Source organism: Ranitomeya variabilis, chromosome 8, assembly GCF_051348905.1.
Source record: "Ranitomeya variabilis isolate aRanVar5 chromosome 8, aRanVar5.hap1, whole genome shotgun sequence".
Taxonomy (NCBI): Eukaryota; Metazoa; Chordata; class Amphibia; order Anura; family Dendrobatidae; genus Ranitomeya; species Ranitomeya variabilis.
In genome coordinates, this window is record NC_135239.1 from 59,411,328 (window position 1) to 59,432,140 (window position 20,813).

Consider the following 20,813-nt stretch of genomic DNA (forward strand, 5'->3'; position numbering starts at 1 on the left):
TATCTCGCACCCAAGAACAGATGCTCTATGGTATATGGAAGCGCTTCATCATACTGTACACATTAGGTAGCTGGGGAAGTCCACCAATAAGAATTTAAAAGGGGTTTTCCAGGACTTTATACCCTAGGATAGGTCACCAGTATGAGATTGATAGGGTCGGTATACCGAGCATCTCTACTTACTAGTTACCGGGTGTAAACAGTGGAAAGCTCAGCTCCGTACACGAGTAGGGGCAATAGCGAAGAACTGAAGCTCGGCTTCAATAGCAGCCATGAACAGCCAATACTCTTATATCTGGCCACGGCCTGAGCTGAAAACCCCTAAATTAGTGGGGGTGCCGCATCCTGTAAGAGCTATAAGAATAGATCATCAATATCAGGTGCCCGGGCAACTCCATTAATATCAGTATATAGTTTGTACTATATTGTGTATTAATATTAGTTATACTCTTTGAGAACACAATAATACTACAATGGATTACAAGTTAAGACTTGTGGATTTATAACACTGAACATTGTGCAATTTGAGAAAAGTAGAGAAACATTGGAATCCAACATCCGCACTCCTTCCATTGACACTATGATGGGGCTGCACATGACTTGTAGTTCGTTAATGAAGTTGTCACTATAGAAATAGATTGTTTCCTTGTAATAACACATATTGAAATTCAAGTGGTTGTCTTCTCAAGAGGGAAGGCCTACACCCATGATGGTCCTCCTCAGTGGAGGGTGATGGCACTCATTGCAAATAACAAGTGCCACTTGTACTCCAATTCCTTTATGTAGCTTAATCTTCCAGTCGGCCATAGATATTAGATGGCTGCCAGTCAAAAGCTACCATGGCCCTCTCTCCCATACAAAGCAGTTTTTGCCCCTCCGAGCGCTCTTGCATCCTCTAAGAGAGTCTGAGATCAAACATGCCCGATCTACATCTCCCACGATTATCCATTTGGCCGGTGCCCCCATACACAAAGTCAGCAGAACCCGAATCAATGGGTTCGTCCAACATTTATCTGTGTATGGGGGGTGGGGAGTACAATATAGCAAGAGGGTTTGCATAGAGTCTGAATCAAGGGTGGGATAGGAGCTGCACACTCAAAATGTGTGCAGAATATTTTTAATTGATGTGATTGAAAACCCATTAAAACCGTTTTAAAAAGACTGTCCGACGCTAAAGACGTATTTCAAGGGAATGACGATTAAAAAACAAAAACACAGGCATACTCGCCTTCAGACACCCCTGTGAATCCAGCACAGGCCCATCGGCGGTTGGCGATGCATCTGGAAGTGACCACTGAGCCTATGACAATCCCTTTAAGTTTAGATTAAAAATTGTGTGTCCCCGTCAGTCCCGTAATGTACACAGGAAGGTCACTTGGATATGGCATGGCTTTATGGTAGGTGGAGGCCAAACCTTAGGGACCCCCAAAAATCTGAAACCAAAAGAGACTGCAGCACAGATTCAGCCGCGTGCTCATTTACTGTTTTTCAGTGCCACGGCAATGCTCCCTACCTGCAGTCGGCCCCATTAAATAGAGAAGTGATGCAGTTCCCTGCACTGCAACATGGCCGAATCAGTACTGCAGCCCTTTCAGTATTTCAGACCCGTGATAGACATTCACTTTAAGGATTTTTTGGATATTTTCCGAAAATTCATGCGATGTTACATTGCTATTAAAACATTTAAAAAAACGGAAGTTTATGAATTAGGACAACTGACAATCCTAAGAACAGATGGGGATATGTTGTCCTATTACAACCGAAATCCCGTTACCCCTTCCCCATAAATTCCATTACCAGAGTATTTTTCAATCCATTGTAATCAATAGTTTTTATTTCGATCTGCAGCATTTTTTTGGGAGATTGGTCCAAGTTCCCTACATAAGACTATATTTCCACAGGCTTCTATTCACACATGTAATATACAAGTCTACCACACCGCTACGTTTTACTATCACAGTAGTTAAGCACACTTCATTTTTTAGGATGCTGGCATGCCTGCAGCCAATGCCTGGTCCTCTCACGGATCCAAGACATAGATGGCCACTATTTGGTCCCTTAAGCAAATATTTTCATAACAAGCGCTAACATCTTCTTCACTTTGTGCTACAATATACAGAAAATAAACATTCCGTAAGAAATGCTGATAATATTATTATTCAGGCTGCTAGGAGTATGCACAATGCAAGAGTCTGCTGCAGCCATACAATACCTGGCCTATAAAGGAAAAAGAGGTTACCCTGTAGGTATCGGACACGAATCGAGGCCTAAACACCTTCAACAGGAAAATAGCAATGAAAAGTAAAATAAAACTTATTTTACTGTGGCGGGTTTTCTATCTATGCGCGGCCTTGTGATGGTCCTTTGCATAGGATGGCAGTGTATGCAGAACGCTGGGCTCTACAATAATACAGTTTGGCTTTAGTGACTGACAAGATTCCAGCTCCGGAGGAAGAGACTCAATATGGTTTCCAACCAACTCTATCTTGATGAGGTTCATCAAGTCCTCGACGCGCGCTGACAGGCTGGTCAGGCTGTTTTTTCCCAGTAGTAAATACTGTAGTTTGCTGCATTTAAACAGCCCATCTGGTAACACCTCAATCTGTAAGAAAAAGAACAAAATGTTAGAAATTCTATAAAACCAGGCATGGAAAATATACGGATGATTTGTCTCCTTGAGGCTGGGTACATACAGGCCTAGATTATGATGAAAGGCACAGCTCACTGACTAGCTGCTTAGCCTGAGCTGGGCTTGGGTTCACACAAAGCAGCCAATCTGAAGAGCCGAAGCTGCAGGGGGTGGGAGGGATCAGTGAGCTTAGCCAATGAGGAGACAGGAGGTGTGTCTCAGTCTACCTTAGACTCCCTGTGCAGTTTGTCTGATTGGGGTTTTCTTTAGTGCTTACTTCCTACAGATCATACTAATTACATAACATTATGAGGTTATAAATGGACAATCATTTTAAATTATCAATATACTTGAAATTATTGAAGTCAATCTGCAAATAAAGTATGCTCTCTAATCCCAGGAAAAAGCACTGCCGGCCAGTAGGTTTCTCCATTTTGTCTAGAGTTGGGTAGATCGGTCGCCAGACTCCAGCTCCAAGTCTTTGTCCACAGGAGACGAGGCTCACGAATCTCTTACCCTCCGGGATTCCAGAAGCAGCTCTTGATTAGCTGTGCTGGTGGGACATCATCTGTGCAATACGCCACAATAACCCCATCCAGCTAATCAACAGCGGCATCTGAGATCCAAGAAGGTAAGAGTCGTGAGCCTTTTGTCCAGCAACCAGAGACTACTCTTCTGGCCGATGGAGGTGCAATGTGTACTGGAAAGTGAAGAAACTCAAGTTCCTGCACCTATAATGCTGGCAGAACCCTAATGAAGAGAAACTGCTCACTCAAGAAAAGTGTTTAAGGCAAGTTACAGGGCATAAGAATTGTAGCATTGCCTGGACATGTCAGACTGGTATGTGTACCAAAGTTAAGTTATTGTAGGTAAGGTCAGTAATTGTGTAATGGGCCAGGTAACTTAATTACTAGTGATGAGCGAGCGTGCTCGGATAAGGTGTTATCTGAGCATGCTCGTGTCCTAATCGAGTATTTTCAGCGTGCTCAAGAAAAATGCTCGAGACCCCGCGGCTGCATGTCTTGTGAACGTTCGACAGCCACAACATATGCAAGTGTTGCCTAACAAACAGGAAATCCCTGCATGTGTTGCAGCTGTCGAACAGCCGAAGGGACTCGAGCATTTTTTAGCAAGCCGAAAATACTCAATTAGGACAGAAGCATGCTCGGATAAGTTGTTATCCGGGCACGCTCGTTCATCACTATTAATTACGAATGTAGAATACCTTTAAAATAATTTTGACTCTCCCAATTGGAATTCAATTTAGACAATCATGTTGGAGATTACATAACAACTCTGCCTATCCCGTAACAACACTTACTATAGTCAGATTATAAAATAAAAAGGTAGACTAGTTAGTCCAGAGAGCAAATACTCTCATAATAAACAGCTGGAAAAAAAAATACAGCTGTCCCGACAGGATGTGAAAAGTCTCAAGTACGTAGCGGAAGCACATCCTCTTCATTGATTAAGAATACGACCACCATCTGTCCCCATATGATAAAGGCCTTTGGTTTATATTAAATAAATGCCAAGAAGGAAACTGCCATTTTTGAGTATACAAATAAAGCTAACACTGAACATTACTAATAGAAGTATTGCAAATTAGTGCTCCTCTAGAAGGGGGAAAGAAGTATTGACCTATTGGAAGCATCCACCCAAGAAATCAATGCCCAACCCTAGCCTTGCCACATAACTTAGGATGGATAGACCTAAATATCCTCCAAAATAAGGAGTAACCCATCTGAAGACTGCTGTTTGGGGGTTTTTGCTCCTCATCAGTGAATTGCCTGGACTATTAGACTCTACTCACCTGTTCCTGGAACATGTAATACTTACACTATTGTTTGTCACAGCAAAATGCTGAAGATTTTTCAGAAGCTGGATCTCATCCGGGATGAAATTCAGATTGTTATGACTGAGGTCCAAAACCCGCAGCTTGTTGCACAGAAATAGCTGTAGTGGCATCATTTCTATATTGTTATGGTTGAGATAGAGCTGTTCGAGGTTGGCTAATGCTCCGATCTGTAGTGGTATGTAGGCAATCGCGTTGTGCCATAGTTTCAGGCAGGTCAGTTTGGACAGATGCTGAAAACTAATAATTTCTTCAACCGTTTTAAAATTATTTCCTCGAAAGTCAATTTCTCTAAGTTCTGCCAGACTAAAAATGGAATGTGGAATTCGCTCCAGGTCGCAGTTGATCAGTTCTAGGCTGGTCAGGTTGACCATTTTTTTCAAACTAATTAAGATTAATAGTCTGTTTCCTTCATTATTAATGCTAAGTTTTTGAAGAAATGGTAACATGTCTGTAACCACAGGTGGAATCCGGGGAATGCTGGTATTTAAGTGAAGGGTTGTCAGGTTCTTCAAATCCTGAAGGCCCTCAATGTGTGCAAAGCTGTAATCTTTAATAGCTCCCGATAAATACAATTCCTTCAAGTTCTTTAGGAGGAAGATCCAAGATGGTGTCTTTTCAATTGTAATAAACTTTAGATATAAAGTTTCAAGGTTGTCAGCTAGAAAGCTCAGTGCTTGTAGATCCACAGTAAGGGTTGAGTGGTAAATATGGAGTTCCTTGAGGTTGACCAGCTGTGTTACCATCGGTGTGATCTTGGCATCTGATATAAGGTCCAATTTCATAACTTCAATTTCGTTGAGCTCAAACACGTTGTCTGGCACCCCGCTTAGCAAAACAAGATGAAGCTCTATTTTGTCCTTGGCATTTCGGACCAGCTTATTACGCAGCATTTCCACTGTCCACTCGTTGTTGAGATTAATCTGTTTCAATCGGTTCTCGCTGACTTCAGACAGAAATATGGAGAAACGTTTGGCGTACAGTGGATCGTACTGGTCCGCTAAGTGAAGCATGAACGCAAAGTCATTTTGGACATCAGGGATGTCGCTGTAGTGACTCTTTTCTCGAACGGCTTCAAACGAATACTGTTTTAGAGAACTTCTCAACATCCACCACAAGCTATAAAAACAAGTAAACCCATACAAAAGCATGAGGAGAATGTAAAATGTGGCCAATACCTTGAAAATTGCAGCCAGAGAATAAACACACTGGTATCTCTTGTAACCTGTGAACGCTTGAATGTTAACTTTACAGTCAATCTCAAATGAAATGTGCGTCAAAAAATAAGACACGTATGAAATAATTACAAGTAGGGCAAACACTTTAACAACAATCTGCTTGAGATAAAGCCTATAAATGATGTCCTTCTGCTCAACGTGAAGACGGAACTTGCGGACTCTCTCGAATAAGGCCTTGGCCTGTTCACCTTCCTTCTTGTCCAGGACACTTGAAGCATCATCCTCCACGGCAGTGGCCTCGACCCCAAGTTGTACTGACTGTCTGCCTGCATCCGTGTCTTCACTAGTCAGTCGTCGCGAGGGTTTGTTTGCCCAGTTTCTCATGGTCTGCACAGCGACAGTCTCTGACAAAGCTCGTGTTGTCCATGGAGAGTCAAAGCATTTGTATAAAATCGCAACAAAGTGCTCCAATCTAGAACTTGTGCTGGGGTAATGAAGCCAGAAGTTGCTGCATACCGCAAATATTATAGTGTGAAGAAACACCAGATAGGGAAAAAACTTTGCAAACCAGTGCAGCTGTTTCTCATAGCAAACTGCATCAATATAGGAATATTGTTGGCGATGCAAGTCAGTTTGGATTCCTCTAGAGATGCTTAGATTTCCGAAATAATTGGTTGAAAAATTAATCTTTACGGTGTCTCGAAGCAGCGGATATGCACATTGATTGCCCACTTCCGCCTGACAAGGAAGGCAGAGCATTCGGCTTTGTGTTAGCTGAAGAGCACCCGCCAGAACAGCAATCATCAACATCACCGTTGTGATGTAATACCAAAACACGTCCCACCATGGCTTCAAAATGTGATACGATGAATTGGCATCTGCCAAAAATCGGAGCTCTGTTACAGTCAACATGATGGCAGGGGGAGCTGTGGCATAGAAAAAAAAATGAAATGTTAATGTGTGTGAAATGTATCAGCTCAAAATAGAAATCACTAGGGGTAGGATATGGTTAATATGTTTCTTTTACCAATCAAATGGAAATTGGCCATGGGTGGGCAGCCTTATGTCAGGCACTGCTTCAGAGAGTTTCCTCTGCTCTCACGTCTGACAATTCTAGACTCAAAAGCAGGACTCGGCAAACGGTTGCCTGCTAGTGATGAGCGACCGTGCTCGGATTAGGTGTTATCCGGTTATCCGAGCATGCTCGTGTGTGCTCGAATATTATGTTCGAGTCCCTGCGGCTGCATGTCTCGCGGGTGTTCGACAGCCGCAACGCATGCAGGTATTGAATGTTTGTTAGGCAAATCATGCGTTGCGACTGTCGAACAGCCGCGAGACATGCAGCCACAGGGACTCAAACATATTATTCGAGCACGCCGAAATCACTCGGTTAGCACCCGAGCACGTTTGGATAACACCTAATTTGAGCAAGTTCGCTCATTGCTACTGCAAACCCTTAGCAATATCCATTTGATCACTCACCTCCTGTCTGGACGGCATCGGATTGTAGAGGAATGTCGATCTGTGACAGAGTTGTGTCTACGTATCAGCACACAACTTTATAGGGTTAGTTTTTTACAGTTCTCTTTTTCACTAAACAATAAAGAATCGACCATCTCTTACTGAATTATTTTTGTAGGACTCGTTCTATTATTTTTTTACTTCTATGAGGCTGGGGTCTTTGTATGCATTTTAAAAGCAGTTTAATTTGACTAAAATAACTTGGGTCTTCAAAAAGATATTATTGTGATATGGTAATGCTAATATATTACAGCTCCATTGGTAAGGAAGGGTGTGAGATTTGGGGACCACATAAGTATATGTCAAAAACAAGAGAGTGTCTATAAGCAATAGTGAAACAGCCCAATTATAAATCCTATAGGGCGATGTTTACTAGAAAATCCCAACCTCTCTATATAGGACTGTATCAAAACTTGAGGATTTGATATAGAACCCCATAAAGATATAAAGGGCATTACTAATTTATAGGCGAGTCTATTGCGTCTAGGAGCTGTTAACCAAAGCGTCTACCATTTGTGTAACCTATAGAATAGACATTGGTAATACTGGTTAATTTAGACTGGTGATAATAAATTGCTCCAGAGAATCTAACTATTGAGGATTTCTAGAGGGAATATATTTAGTCCCAGAATATTTGATACTTTTTTGTTAAACAATCCAAATTATATGATGGGGCAATGTGCAACAGACTCGCCTATAAATGAGTAATGCCCTTTATACTGTTATGGGGCTCTATATCAAATCCTCATCATTTTTAATACAGTCCTATATTGGGAGGTCGGGATTTTCTAGTAAACATCGCCCTATAGGATTTATAATTGGGCTGTTTCACGATTGCTTAACGACTCTCCGTTGTCTATTTTACCATTATTAGTTTCCACAATATCATCTTGATATGTACTTATCAGGGTATAGTGGATAGACTGGAAACGCGCACGGAGGATAACGTTATGTATTTTAATAAATTGGTAATTAATGGATACATTTTAATTTTGTTATCCCACCACAGTCAGTGAATTCATTCATTATTTCGGTGGATACATAATTGTGATTTTTGAGGGTCCTCTATCAGTGAATGCTTTTCGTTGGAGGCAACACCTGGGACCAGTGCAGAGGTTTAAATGGCCAATTAATGGCATTGAAGTCACATTCGGGGACGTTCTACCTCTTCTGTTAATTTGAATAAAAGGTGCCGTAATTGTGCATGTGTGATACATTTATGATATACGTCCCTATAGACAATGAATACATTTTTTGTCTTTTTTATATAAAAAGGATTTCAAAATATATGTAGAAAAGTTTCCCAAATCTTATCCAAATATGCAGAGTAGATCCATGTATAAATAGGCTTGAGATGGAGATGATCTATAAACCCAAAATTCCGTATAACTAACCTGAGGTTACAAGGGAAGATTGACAAGTTCCTCAGTCAGGGGGTCTGCATCTTTTGCACAGTCTCAATATCTTCATTTCTGGTTTCATTCTGGATCATAGCACGACGCCATCTTACTCCTCCTGTGGAAAAAAAAAAGCCCAAACTTAGCAACTTTAAAAAAGGACGGACTTACTATAGACACTGATGGCTAATCGCCGACACAGGCCCCCAATGTCCAATCAATGGGAGTCCAACCACGGTGAACATCTCTGATCCCCAAAACAAGAAGGCACAGGCACTAAGAAAGAACTGGGTCTCTTGGACCATTTTTCTGCTCCTCTGATCAACTTTTTGGGAGGCAACAAAATCATTTATTAACAATAACAGCCTGACAATATTTAGTCCAAAAAGAGCCAACAGGAACGTGGCAACGTCGTAGTGATCAGTGATAACATCATCGATTGCACGTCCACATTAAAGGGTAATGTGACCCCGTTAGCTTCCAAATGCAGAAGTGAGCAGAGGGCAGATTAGCCCTTAAATGGAATATTCAAGGTTAAAAAGGTCAATATTCCATTAAAGGGCTATTCCCATTTCCAAGATCCTCTCCCAATATGTAGTAGGTATAATAACAACTAATACCAATTAAAATGTAGTGTGGTTCTTCTGATTAGCTATGTCACTTACCCCCTGTGCAGGGCATTGCAGTAGCTTAGGTATCCATGGTTACGACCACTAACAACTGAATGTCACTGCGGTCGCAACCATGGATACCTAAACTTTAATGTTCGGCATATGGGGTAAGCAACACAGCTAATCAGAAAAACTACCTTTCTAATATTATAGCTATTACATACTGGGATAGGATCTTGGAGATGGGAACACACCATTAAGACTAGCGATGAGTGGTCACGCACATGCATCCAAGTTGGGTTAGGTTTTTAACATGACATGTTTCTCAGTGTTGGCGGAGGCTGCAGTTTTAGGGTATGTCTAATGGTATTATGGCTTAATGTTATTTATTGCTACCAGCCCTTTATCCATATACCCTAAATGACCAAGGACACAAAAATGTTGGTTAATGCTTTATACGGTAAATAAAAAATGAAAGCAACACCGTGCTCAGTCCTGGATAATGTCCGATACATTTTAGATTTATGTGAGCCAAGTTGTTCTGGGAAGAGCTCGAATATGGGAACAATTGAAAGAATCCCACGGGAAAGACATCCATGTTTTATCTCTGCAGAGCAGTGCTACGTGGTAAGTCCGGGGACGGCCCCACTCACAGATGCATCTTTCAGGCTTTCCCAGAACACAAGTCAGCTGACATTCTTCTTCATCTTTTTAATCTTTTTTTTTTTTAAATTGACAGATCGCCCCAATAAATCCATTGTGGTCTGTTATATTGCTAGGATTTATCAAGGTCCAAAGCTAAATGCTGTGACTGCCATGATCATAGAGGGGGTAGCGGTGTTAGGAAAGCGCTTGCTCCTCAATCTCCAGTTGTTCTGGATAGGCTGCGGGTGCCAAGACTCCTGATGATTAGTAATTGCCGCTCTCCTCCAATGCTGAACATGGGCTCAATAGACTTATGGACCCTTTACAGATGCTGATCCAGGTCATTAAGGGTGCTGTCGGTGACTTTTACATTTATGGCCTTTTCTTAGGATAGATCATAAGTGTCTATAATCAGTAGAGGTGCAACACCCGATACCATCTGCCGATACTAAGGATAGGCCATCAATGGAAAAGTCCCGGAAACGGTCGATTAGCTACATGTAAGTCAATAAGTGGTCTTCAGACGGGCCGATAAACATTGGGCGGCAGATTCATTAAGGCATTTGTCAGAAAACTGATGTAAAACAGTTTGAAACGACAAAATTGAGCAAAAATTTTGCAACTTTTGGTGTTTTCACGCAAGTCCAGGCCACCTTTGCCAAAGTGGTAGGAGCAGATTAATTATAGGTCACACCACTTTACTGGGATAACTTACACCAGGAATGTTGCTCCAGTCGCTGACTGGAGTAGTGCTTGTGGCGAGGCGCTCCGAGGCACATGCCACAGAGGAGATTGGCTGCATTTATGAAGTGGCATGCTCCTCTAATGAGTTAGGTGCACCTTACCCCACCATACCCCTTCATTAAGTCTTGTGCGTAATTGACAATAGTGAAAAAGGTGCACATCAAAAGGCATGTGGAGATGCTTCAAATAGGAATTATTGACAGTGTCACTGGTAGCAGCCAGGGGGCGTCACACAGATTTCACCGCTGCCACCAGTTTGTTAGGGGACGCAATTCTGCGATTGGCTGACGAGTGATAGGCGAGGCCGCGTCAGCTTCCACTACTAGGCCGGTTATTGGGGAACTCGCAGAGAGCATATGGTATATACACCTACAGTTTCAGCTCATGGAAAACATATTATTATTATAGTATACAGGTAAGCTACCGTTAAAATGGATTATAACATGCACCACCATTTTATTTAAAAAACTTTTTTCTACTTTCCACCCCAAAATTTAGGGTGCATTTTATAATCTGCAAAATATGGTATAAAATAAAGGAAAATAAAAGGAATAACAAATGAAAATTACTACACCTGTGTCCCAGAAATGGCCGAGCTTAGTGGAGAAAAGTACCACCCTTAGGAAAACGGACAGAAGCCACAGCAAGTTGTACTTTCCAGTACTGACAACATGCAAAAAACCCAAATTCTGTTTTAAATTGGATCAAGGTTACGTCCTCATACCTTCCCCCTTGGTGAGCTCATATGGGGGCTGGTTGTGCGATGTGCTAGGTCTTTTAGAGTTTTAGGAGATCCTTTAACTTTCAGGATATCTTTGCCCCTTGAGGTCCGGGAGGGAGGTATTGTCATGTTTCCCATTGTGATTTTACATTTCTATAAAGATGAAACAAGGCATGAATAGCATCATCCATCAGATCGATATTTAGTTGGATGGTTTACAATGGCCTTACAGTGATGTGAGTGAATTAGTTATTTTCATCCCTTCGTTATGACGCCAAAAATATATCTCCCATAAATATCGGATATCCTGATGCAAACCCCAATATTCATCATTGACCATTGGCTCCAAAAAGTTTTTTGTCAGTACTTTGAACAGATGAAGCTCTTGCTTGGGAAGTGTAACATAGTAACATAGTTAGTAAGGCCGAAAAAAGACATTTGTCCATCCAGTTCAGCCTATATTCCATCTTAATAAATCCCCAGATCTACGTCCTTCTACAGAACCTAATAACTGTATGATACAATATTGTTCTGCTCCAGGAAGACATCCAGGCCTCTCCTGAACCCCTCGACTGAGTTCGCCATCACCACCTCCTCAGGCAAGCAATTCCAGATTCTCACTGCCCTAACAGTAAAGAATCCTCTTCTATGTTGGTGGAGAAACCTTCTCTCCTCCAGACGCAAAGAATGCCCCCTTGTGCCCGTCACCTTCCTTGGTATAAACAAATCCTCAGCGAGATATTTGTATTGTCCCCTTATATACTTATACATGGTTATTAGATCGCCCCTCAGTCGTCTTTTTTCTAGACTAAATAATCCTAATTTCGCTAATCTATCTGGGTATTGTAGTTCTCCCATCCCCTTTATTAATTTTGTTGCCCTCCTTTGTACTCTCTCTAGTTCCATTATATCCTTCCTGAGCACCGGTGCCCAAAACTGGACACAGTACTCCATGTGCGGTCTAACTAGGGATTTGTACAGAGGCAGTATAATGCTCTCATCATGTGTATTCAGACCTCTTTTAATGCACCCCATGATCCTGTTTGCCTTGGCAGCTGCTGCCTGGCACTGGCTGCTCCAGGTAAGTTTATCATTAACTAGGATCCCCAAGTCCTTCTCCCTGTCAGATTTACCCAGTGGTTTCCCGTTCAGTGTGTAATGGTGATATTGATTCCTTCTTCCCATGTGTATAACCTTACATTTATCATTGTTAAACCTCATCTGCCACCTTTCAGCCCAAGTTTCCAACTTATCCAGATCCATCTGTAGCAGAATACTATCTTCTCTTGTATTGACTGCTTTACATAGTTTTGTATCATCTGCAAATATCAATATTTTACTGTGTAAACCTTCTACCAGATCATTAATGAATATGTTGAAGAGAACAGGTCCCAATACCGACCCCTGCGGTACCCCACTGGTCACAGCGACCCAGTTAGAGACTACATCATTTATAACCACCCTCTGCTTTCTATCACTAAGCCAGTTACTAACCCATTTACACACATTTTCCCCCAGACCAAGCATTCTCATTTTGTGTACCAACCTCTTGTGCGGCACGGTATCAAATGCTTTGGAAAAATCGAGATATACCACGTCCAATGACTCACCGTGGTCCAGCCTATAGCTTACCTCTTCATAAAAACTGATTAGATTGGTTTGACAGGAGCGATTTCTCATAAACCCATGCTGATATGGAGTTAAACAGTTATTCTCATTGAGATAATCCAAAATAAGTGTATTTCTCTGCCTCTGAATAAACGAATACCAGTTTTGGTCAGTGTTTCTCAGAGTAGATTTCCTATTCTAATTACCTGGCCACTACAGGATGGCCCTACTTCACTGGAGGTTAAAGTGTCAGCTCTCTCTCGCTTCCCAAGTTATAATTAATCGCATATGTTCAATATGAGGGTGATGTGTCCCACTTCCGGAGAGATCTTTATGGATTTTAAGTTTTCTCTATGACAGACAGTATTTTAAATCCATTGGCTGCACCATGGCAAGTACAGTGTTACGTAACGTTTCGGGTGAAAAACCCTTCATCAGATATATAGGACAAGTTCACAGCATATAGATAGAAGCGACACCCCCTAGGCCTTGATACCATTGGATCCTGATTGTAGAATGTAATATGGAGTTTGGTTTAAAGATTTTCATTAGATGAAGATTTGAAAATATTATGTACATTGATAGATTAAACCATGAGAATTTGCATAATCAGCTTTTCTATATTTCTGCCAGCAGCACTGACAGAATTCTCTAATATTTTGGAGACTTCAAAGGTAACAAAAGATGATCCCTCATTCAGGATCTCAGCTACAGAATCATAGGCAGCGAGTGGATACAAAGAATTTTGCTTGTCTTGTCAGAGGACAGTAAACTGATCTTAATGAAAATGTGTAAATGTTTATTATCTGTATCATTCTGTGTGACTTTAATCATTTCTCATCTGCCAGTCACATGTCCACCAGGCGAGCATAACCCGCACTTACCCAATGGAGGGAGAGTGGGTATCACCATATTGTGCGTGCTGTTCCCCACATCTGGATTTATTCTTTATTCCTTGTATGGAGGGGCAGATGGGGAAATAGGCGCTTGGTAACGCACAACTGAACCAAAAAAAACGCCAAACGTATGCATCCATATGGCATACTGCAGTGACCCCATACAGTTTGCTTAGAGCCTTGCTACTGCTTTGTACATTATTTTGTAGGATTTCCCACAAGTTTCCCAGATAGTCGGCAATGTGAAATCATAAAAACACTTTTCAAATCCTTATCATTTGAGCACTAATGTTGCCCCAGTGTTCCCAAAAGCCAATCAACTGGTCACCTGCTGTACATCATTCAGGTAACCGCTGCAGCCATTCACTGGCCACAGGATGCTGACATGCGTGGCACATTACCACTGAGATCAGTGATTGGCTGTAGCGGTTAGGTATATGATGTTGGGCACATGACCAGCGGGGACCATGGGAGCGGTGGTGCTGACCATCAGGGGGATTAAAAATAGGAGGGAAAGAAGTATTTTATTATGTTATTTCATTGCCTGATATTGGGGGAAATGTTATCAAATCTGATAACACCCCAAAAGATAGACTTTGGTGTGGCCAACAAGACCACTTTGTTTTGGAAACAGTAAAGCAGTATGCGCTAAAAAAATTAAATGGATTTGTAAAAAAAGAATTCTGAAGAAATAAATGTATAAATATTTCAGATCATAAAACTGAGCAACATCTGCTGGTGTCATCCTGCGCTGAATGAGCAGATAATGTACATGTCATCTGTCTGCAGGAATTAGGATGTTTCCAGTAGGACAAGCTCCCACAGATCTCTACAAAATATCATACAAAAACAAACCAAAGAAACAACAACCACAGCAACCACCACAACAACAACCATAACCACCACCACAGTCACAACCACAGTCACAACAACCACAGCCACAACACCCACAGCCACCACAGTCACCACAACAACCACCACAGCCACAACAACCACCACAGCCACCACCGCAACAACCACAGCCACCACAACAACCACAGCCACAACAACCACCACAGCCACCACCACAACAACCACAGCCACCACAACAACCACAGCCACAACCACCACAGCCACAACAACCACCACAGCCACCACAACAACCACAGCCACCACAACCACAGCCACAACAATCACAGCCACAACCACAGCAACCACAGCCACCACAACAACCACAGCCACAACAACAACAACCACAGCCACAACCACAGCCACAGCAACCACCACAGCCACCACAACAACCACAGCCACCACAACAGCCACAACATCCACCACAGCCACAACAACCACTGCAGCCACAACAACCACTGCAGCCACAACAACCACACCCTGAAAGTGGCAGAATGGAAAAATACAAAACTAGGTATTGCAACATCATGGGCTTCATCAGTGAACATCTTGATGGCTTAGAAGGTTTCTACATTTTCGAACAGTAGTAATTATTGGGCCTGCCATTTTGACAATGCATGCGGTGCTATATTTTCCATAAAAAAAAATAAATTTGAATTTATAAAGCAGACTCCTCAAAGGGTATTTGATGCAACGACAGACATGGCTTTAATCCAATGTATTTACATGGGTCACTCAAACTTTTAACGGCAAAATTCCTCCAGAACGACAGGAGACGAAGTCATACAGAAAACAATTACCGAACATCAATCATTGCTGCACAGCTGGATCTACAAGCTATTGATTCATGGGGTGTACTTACATTTTCACATACTGCTTTCTGTATTTTGACCTAGTTTTTGGGTAAATACTTATTACACAATGTAATTTGTCCAGTGTTGTTCATCTGAGATTGTATTTACCTAATTTCAAGACCTTCAAAATGATAATATGTCCTGATCTGCAAAACTACAAAATTCAGAGGGTGTACTTCGTTTCTCATCACTGTATATCTGGCAGGATTCTGTGGAGCTCTGCTGTTCTTTGGAAGCTGGTCATAGGTTTCTCAGATGACAGCATGATCTTTTGCGTTTATGGAAAAGATATGAAACAGATTACAGCTTTCTGAAAGATGCTGAGTATGAAGCGAGTGAAGGCAGCAAAAAAAATTAAAAATCTTGGCCAAAACATGTTGCTGATACAGAAAAAAAAAAGGAATGAATCTGCTCACATGTATGACAACCTTCATTTGAGTAGGCCTGTCCTGATGACAAATTCTATTTAATTCCATCAAGATTACAAATAACTACAAAAGCAACAACATAGCAAAAAAAATATATACTAAGTGTATCTCAACTTATTCCCCAACTTATGAAATTTTTTTAATAAATAACAATCCTTGACATGTGATATAGTCCTTCGTCTGTGTACTGCCAAAACAACAAGACTTACCATCTACATGCCACCATGAGATGTGCTGCCTCATCAATCACTATGAAGTTATACGGGTCTGAGGGGGAAGGGGCATCCCAGAGGGGAAGGGGCATCCCAGAGGGGAAGGGGCATCCCAGAGGGGAAGGGGCATCCCAGAGGGGAAGGGGCATCCCAGAGGGGAAGGGGCATCCCAGGGGGGAAGGGGCATCCCAGGGGGGAAGGGACATCCCAGGGGGGAAGGGACATCCCAGGGGGGAAGGGACATCCCAGGGGGGAAGGGGCATCCCAGGGGGAAGGGGCATCCCAGGGGGAAGGGCATGGATTTTTCCCAGTTATTAGTTGAAACTACGTGTCTGCATGTCATCTGCCACTTTGTACAGGTTCACTGCATTTATTTACATTTTCTTACACCTTGTTGGCTGCAATGATGCTTGGATCATTTAAAGTTAGGCCGTGTTCACACACAGAGGTCATGCTGCAGCTTTTAACTACAACAGGCCTTCTTGTGTTTCTCTGCTCTTACAGAGACAGTTTCATCTGGAAACCTGCATGGCTGTTCATAATGGATAGCTAAAAAATTGTTTTTACTGTACAACTCTGTTAAACAGATCTCCTAGACCTAATGAGACTGGTGTAGTTACTTTGAAAATCCATGTCAGAATTAATTAAAATGAGCATTTTGAGTTTGGATAGAGTTAAACTTTCACAAGGAATTACACAGTCATTCGGACAAGGTTTTCCATATTAAAAACACCAGCCTCATCAGGTCTATAAGATATAATAATATATTTAATAATGTCTGAGTTTTGCATTGTAAGATCTGCTTATAGATCCACTTTAAAGGGACTCTGTCACCTGAATTTGGAGGGAACAATTTTCAGTCATATGGGCGGGGTTTTCGGGTGTTTGATTCACCCTTTCCTTACCCGCTGGCTGCAATATTGGATTGAAGTTCATTCTCTGTCCTCCGTAGTACATGCCTGCACAAGGCAATCTTGCCTTACGCAGGCGTGTACTATGGAGGACAGAGAATGAACTTCAATGCAATAATGCAGCCAGCATGCAGCCAGCGGGTAAGGAAAGGGTGAATCAAACACCCGAAAACCCCGCCCATATGACCCAAAACTAGTCCCGCCAAATTCAGGTGACAGAGTCCCTTTAACTAGAAGTTGAAAATCTGCAGTGGCCACCAGCTGCTGGGGTGTTCGGTTCCTCGGGCCACTTCATCTGGTCTTACCCCAAAGTATTTTGCTGTGTCCACTTGCACCATCACAGCCAGACTGCAGAAAATATGTAACAAGGCAATAACCAACAAGTGCGTGAATGTCTGTTCTGCTGGATAATGGAAAGTAGCCGAAGACTAGAAGAATAGCAAACTGTTACAGCCGCAGAGCGCCATGCTTGTATTATGTAACGGTTACAGGACACGGATATAAAGATATAAATCAATTTAAAATAAAAATAAACTCAGCCTGGGACTTGTGCCAGAGGATCGGGATGTTGGCCACTGCGCCAAGTCTTTGCTAACCACTAATATATCATTGGGATTTTTAGCATCTGAACCTTAAAGGTTTTTTTTTTCAGGATCAGTTTTCTTTTTCTACTACATTTCCCAAGGGTAAAAATAAAAATTATACTAATTCACCCTATGTAGGTCCACTGATTGGTACAGTGGTTTATCCTATCAGTGACTGACAGCTCTCTCTGCATGTACACTTATACACAGTAAGCTGTCAGTCACCGATAGGACCGCCCACTGGACCAGTGACTGACAGCTCACTCTGTGTCCACTTAGTCAGCTGTCAGTCATTGATTGGTCCAGTGGGCGGTCCTAAAGATCCAAGAAAGAGCAGATTAAATGGTGAAAACACAGGTTAAGCTAAATCTTATCTTACAAAACTATATATAGCAATCGACCTGCTCAGCTCATCCTGCTCTATAACATGGTGCCTGCAGATTGGATGGCATTTTCATGGTGACAGGCTCCTTATAAAAGCCAAACAATATGTAGCTCCTTATTACAGTCCAATTTAATTGTATAATTGTATAGTCAATCTGTGACCATATCCTGAAGATATTTGGGAATGCAGGAACTGTGATGGGAACTTCTAAAATATTCTGACATTTCAAAAGTTTAGCACAACAGGAGGAGTCTTGTAAGTGTTCCGAGTATTGTTGCTCTCCATCTTTGGCCACACTTACAATTTAGGTTCCCACAATGGTGCGAATTTGGGCTTTTAGACCCACAGTTTGGCTGGGATTTACAGATGTAACATGATGTGAAAAATGTGTCCATAATTAATATGACTTTATGATGCCAGACAGCAAGAATAAGATGTGCGTGAGCCTGCTAACAATCTAGATTTTATATGGATGTGTCAAATGTAGAGGTATTAAGTGGCCACCACTGCACTGGAAAGAGGTTTCTTTATCTGGTAATCTGATGGGTAAGTCTGGGTTTGGAAAATGCCAGGAGAACGTTACCTGCTGGTCTACATAGTTATAACAGTAAGGTTTGATGGAGGTGGGATAATGATGTGGGGGTTGCTTTTCAGGGGTTCACCCTAGGCCCCTTAGTTCCATAGAAATACATCTTAAAATTTCGGCATGCCAAGACATTTTGGACAATTTTAGCTTCCAACTTTGTAGGAACAGCCAGACTGAGGAAGGACTTTTTCTATTTTAGCAGGACGGTGCCCAGGGAACAAATCAAGATCTAAAAGAGACATGGTTGGGGGAGTTTGGTGTGGAAGAACATGACCATCAAACAAATCAAGACCATCTAAGACCTTTGGATGAGCTAGAAAAGAGATTGTGAGCCCGGAGTTCCCCCAATATCAGTGTGCGACCTCACACATATGCTCCTCAGGACACCCAAAAAATCTTGTACAAAGAGCTTAAAAAAAAAAAAAACAGGAGTGATTATAGAAAGGGGCCTAACTCCATGGTAATGTGCATGGATTTAGAAGGGGATGTCATTAAAGCTCCTGTACATGTAATGTGTATATGTCCTAATACTTCAGTCCTTATAGTGTGTAGTTTTGTGGGAAATGATTCATTATAAATATAGTGCCACATAGTGATTTTGGTTGCAACACCTGCCATGTGACTAAAGTCTGCTGGGTGTCCCTGCTGTATCGCAGCGTAATACAAGTGAATGTGTTTGCACTGAGACCCTGAGGACACTGCAAACCTAGAAGCAAATCACAATAAAAAACAACGAGGTAGGACTTCTTGCGACTTGTCTGTCATGGCCTGGTACGCTTCATAATGTGAACACAATCACTTGTATTGTAGCAACAACATCTAGGAACCTTAAGTGGCGCAACAAGTTTTTAAGATTGCACTATACTTGCTAGCAAATGCTAGAATGCTGACAAAGAAAAAGACAAAAAAAACAAACAAACAAAAAAGAAACAAAATAAATAATCCACAAATGAGAATACAGCCTTGTCTTACAATTCATATAAATATACACTGCTCAAAAAAAGAAAAGGGAACACTAAAATCCCACATCCTAGATATCACTGAATTAAATATTCCAGTTGTAAATCTTTATTCATAGTAACGTAGTTAGTAAGGCCGAAAAAAGACATTTGTCCATCCAGTTCAGCCTATATTCCATCATAATAAATCCCCAGATCTACGTCCTTCTACAGAACCTAATAACTGTATGATACAATATTGTTCTGCTCCAGGAAGACATCCAGGCCTCTCTTGAACGCCTCGACTGAGTTCGCCATCACCACCTCCTCAGGCAAGCAATTCCAGATTCTCACTGCCCTAACAGTAAAGAATCCTCTTCTATGTTGGTGGAAAAACCTTCTCTCCTCCAGACGCAAAGAATGCCCCCTTGTGCCCATCACCTTCCTTGGTATAAACAGATCCTCAGCGAGATATTTGTATTGTCCCCTTATATACTTATACATGGTTATTAGATCGCTCTAGTTCCATTATATCCTTCCTGAGCACCGGTGCCCAAAACTGGACACAGTACTCCATTTGCGGTCTAACTAGGGATTTGTACAGAGGCAGTATAATGCTCTCATCATGTGTATCCAGACCTCTTTTAATGCACCCCAGGATCCTGTTTGCCTTGGCAGCTGCTGCCTGGCACTGGTTGCTCCAGGTAAGTTTATCATTAACTAGGATCCCCAAGTCCTTCTCCCTGTCAGATTTACCCAGTGGTTTCCCGTTCAGTGTGTAATGGTGATATTGATTCCTTCTTCCCATGTGTATAACCTTAAATTTATCATTGTTAAACTTCATCTGACACCTTTCAGCCCAAGTTTCCAACTTATCCAGATCCATCTGTAGCAGAATACTATCTTCTCTTGTATTAACTGCTTTACATAGTTTTGTATCATCTGCAAATATCAATATTTTACTGTGTAAACCTTCTACCAGATCATTAATGAATATGTTGAAGAGAACAGGTCCCGATACCGACCCCTGCGGTACCCCACTGGTCACAGCGACCCAGTTAGAGACTATACCATTTATAACCACCCTCTGCTTTCTATCACTAAGCCAGTTACTAACCCATTTACACACATTTTCCCCCAGACCAAGCATTCTCATTTTGTGTACCAACCTCTTGTGCGGCACGGTATCAAACGCTTTGGAAAAATCGAGATATACCACGTCC

At 41.8% G+C, this 20,813-nt stretch overlaps 1 protein-coding gene across 3 annotated transcripts in view; it reads right to left on the bottom strand.

The window, feature by feature from the left end:
- Window positions 1-1,803: 1,803 nt before the first annotated feature.
- The window catches only part of LRRC8B (leucine rich repeat containing 8 VRAC subunit B), a 38,056-nt gene continuing 19,046 nt past the window's right edge, over window positions 1,804-20,813 (bottom strand). For all 3 annotated transcript variants that reach the window (XM_077276033.1, XM_077276034.1, XM_077276035.1), the window contains 3 exons: window positions 8,577-8,697; window positions 4,468-6,587; window positions 1,804-2,601 (listed from right to left, as the gene is read on the bottom strand). In XM_077276033.1, coding sequence (XP_077132148.1) covers window positions 2,335-2,601; window positions 4,468-6,573 — 2,373 coding nt within the window. In that variant the 5' untranslated portion in view covers window positions 6,574-6,587; window positions 8,577-8,697 and the 3' untranslated portion in view covers window positions 1,804-2,334. The remainder of the gene's footprint in view (window positions 2,602-4,467; window positions 6,588-8,576; window positions 8,698-20,813) is intronic.